The 2906-nt window shown below is 28.9% G+C and overlaps 1 protein-coding gene across 1 annotated transcript in view; it reads left to right on the forward strand.

The window, feature by feature from the left end:
- LOC108773122 (glucosylceramidase) overlaps positions 1–2575 on the forward strand; it is a 12356-nt gene extending 9781 nt beyond the window's left edge. The window contains exons 5-9 of the mRNA XM_018538843.1: positions 576–736; positions 916–1322; positions 1825–2053; positions 2242–2355; positions 2476–2575. Of these exons, the coding sequence (XP_018394345.1) occupies positions 576–736; positions 916–1322; positions 1825–2053; positions 2242–2355; positions 2476–2575 (1011 nt within the window). The remainder of the gene's footprint in view (positions 1–575; positions 737–915; positions 1323–1824; positions 2054–2241; positions 2356–2475) is intronic.
- Positions 2576–2906: the final 331 nt, after the last annotated feature.

Genomic DNA, 2906 nt, shown 5'->3' on the forward strand with positions numbered 1-2906 from the left:
ACACACACACACACACACACACACACACACACACACACACACATATAAAGTTGATTTCACACGTTAAAGCGTCAAACTTAAAATATAAATTTAGGATTTTAAAACAAACAAAATTTTTCTCTATAAGTCGCTATCAAATGTACCGTTTAAGAAATATTGATTTCTTAAGTTACACTTTCATAGGAATGATTAACATCAAAATAAGCTAGGTTATCTTTATTAATGCTTTACATTCTTTACAATAATCAAAACGTGAATATTTTGTTCAAAATGACCATCAGCCTTAAATTTATAAGAGAACGATTGACTAACTAGCTGAGATTGTACGTATTTTTTTCACGTTATGCTCCGTTTTAATGATTGAAAATCAGTACCAGACATTTCTCATACACTTTTTGTTTCAGAGCAATTAAGAGATATTTTGATGCTATTTATTATCTCTTAAATAGAACATTTACGAGTAGACTCCCAGAGAAAATTTTATTTATTTTGAGATCCCAAAATATCGATCCTTAAATGAATAATATTATTATCAATTTCATTAAATTATTAATAAAAATCTTAATTCTCAATAGATACCAATAATTAAGCGAGCTAAAGAAATGAAGAAGGGGGATATAAAGTTGTTGACTGCACCGTGGAGCGCCAGTCTTTGGATGAAAACTGAGAAGTCTTGGACGCTTAACACTAAATTACTTCCAGAACATCGACAAATATGGGCAAATTATTTCGTAAAGTAAAATATCATTACAATATTTTTACTAAATTGCATAGCCTTCTTATTTTATATAATTGATCAAAATATTATAATTTACTACTATAGTGCATGATTTATTTTCATATATATGAAACAACTTTACAGTTATGTAAAACTTTTCGAGATATTCAAAATTATTATAAATTTTACTTTTATAGATTTTTCGAGGCTTATCGTCATAATGGTTTAGAATTCTGGGCTACAACGACTCAGAATGAGCCAGAAAATTATAAGTATATTCCGTTAACTAGTAATACGACTATTAATGCGATGGCATGGACAGCCGAGGAAGAGCGTGACTGGGTTATTAATTACTTGGCGCCAACCTTGAAGAAAAATAATTTCAGTCATATCAAAATCTTTTCATTGGATGATACCAGATTATCGATTCCTGACTGGCCAAAAACAGTATTTGAAGACAAAAAAGCAAGAAATATTTTTTCTGGAACTGCGGTCCATTTTTATTTTGATCATTTCATTAGTCCAAGTGTTTTGGATGAAATAAAAGAACTGTTTCCAGAGAAAGCAATACTATACACGGAAGCTTGCGCTGGAGTTTTCGAAGGTTGGTAAAAATTTAATTTTATAATTTAATATTAATTATATAAAATTTTATTTTTAATTTAAAAAATCAACTCAACATTGATACAAAACGAACGTCAGAAATTTATAAAAGAGTTTAACAGTATTGTTTATGCTCTTTTGATACTAATAAATTTCGAGGATATAATTGTGTTTTTCATTTAATTCTAATAATCAACTTGTAAAGATCAAAATCTAAGCGAGATAAATTAGATAGATTAACAGAAATTTTCAAATTGTATAAAAAATTGAGATCACATAATAACAACACATACAAGATATAAACTACTGCATCAATCAAATATGTTTTATATGTTTAATTGAATACAGTGTAATCTAAATTTTTATACAATTTGAACATTTCTGTTAACCTATTCAAATTACACCGTTTTACTTTAATAATTTTTACAAGACACAAATATAGGCTGAGTTATAATTCATCGCATGCAACCTTTAATGGATAATATATCTATGATTATTTATAGACAAAAAAGTAATGCTGGGGTCTTGGAAACGTGCTGAATTATACGCAGCAAATATTATCGAAACCATGTCGCACTGGGTATCTACTTGGATCGACTGGAATATTGCTTTAAATATGAATGGTGGACCTAACTGGATCAAAAATTTTGTTGACTCTCCAATAATAGTCAACAGTACAGCCAACGAATTCTATAAGCAACCGATGTTCTACGCAATTGGACATTTTTCAAAGTCCGTATATCATACTTTTGTATCTCAATTGATACTTATAACATTACTAAAGTGGCATAAAATTATTATTATTATATTATTATATAACTAAATAAAATAAAAATAGAACTCTCGAGAATGTCAAAATTATTTATCTGTTGCGTTTAATCGGTATATTTCTATTAATTATAAGCGTTTTTCTTGAATAGATATGTACCACCTAACAGCAGGAGAATCGGCACAAAATCGCAGAATATCGCAAATATTCGACATATTGCATTTTCCACGTCTGACGGCGGTACCGTACTGGTGATCTTAAATCTGTGAGTTTATTCTCTTGTGCATAATATTCTAATAAGATATGCCATACAAACATACGAAGTAGAACACAATATCTCATTGCAATGAAAATGTTATATATCTGCTTTTATTTTTTTTTTCAGGAATGAACAGGATAAAGAAATTTTGATTGATGATCCAAAAAAAGGAATAACAAAGATAAATGTCCTCGCAAAGTCTATAAATACCATGAAATATTGGTAAGGTCGTTGGACTATAAATCCGCCGTGTAATGATATCAATAGGTATACATGATACGTGTATGATGTGAACACTCGGTTTATTTTACAGAATTCTTTACAGATTTATTTTAAGATCTATTTGTTTTAACGTATTAATTTAACATCTAACTTTGACCGAAAGTTGGCGATTTTCGTATTTAACAATATCAAATTTTGTAGGGCCGTGAGAGTTTAAGTATTATAAATTATTTTAGTCTCTTAATCCTGTACTACACGTGATAGGTTATTCGTATATCTTGCACATTCCTTTTTTTTTTTTTAATAATAACAGCATTTAGCTAAATAGTGGTCTG

The sequence above is a fragment of the Cyphomyrmex costatus genome, unplaced genomic scaffold (assembly GCF_001594065.2).
Source record: "Cyphomyrmex costatus isolate MS0001 unplaced genomic scaffold, Ccosl1.0 scaffold199, whole genome shotgun sequence".
NCBI classification, from domain to species: domain Eukaryota; kingdom Metazoa; phylum Arthropoda; class Insecta; order Hymenoptera; family Formicidae; genus Cyphomyrmex; species Cyphomyrmex costatus.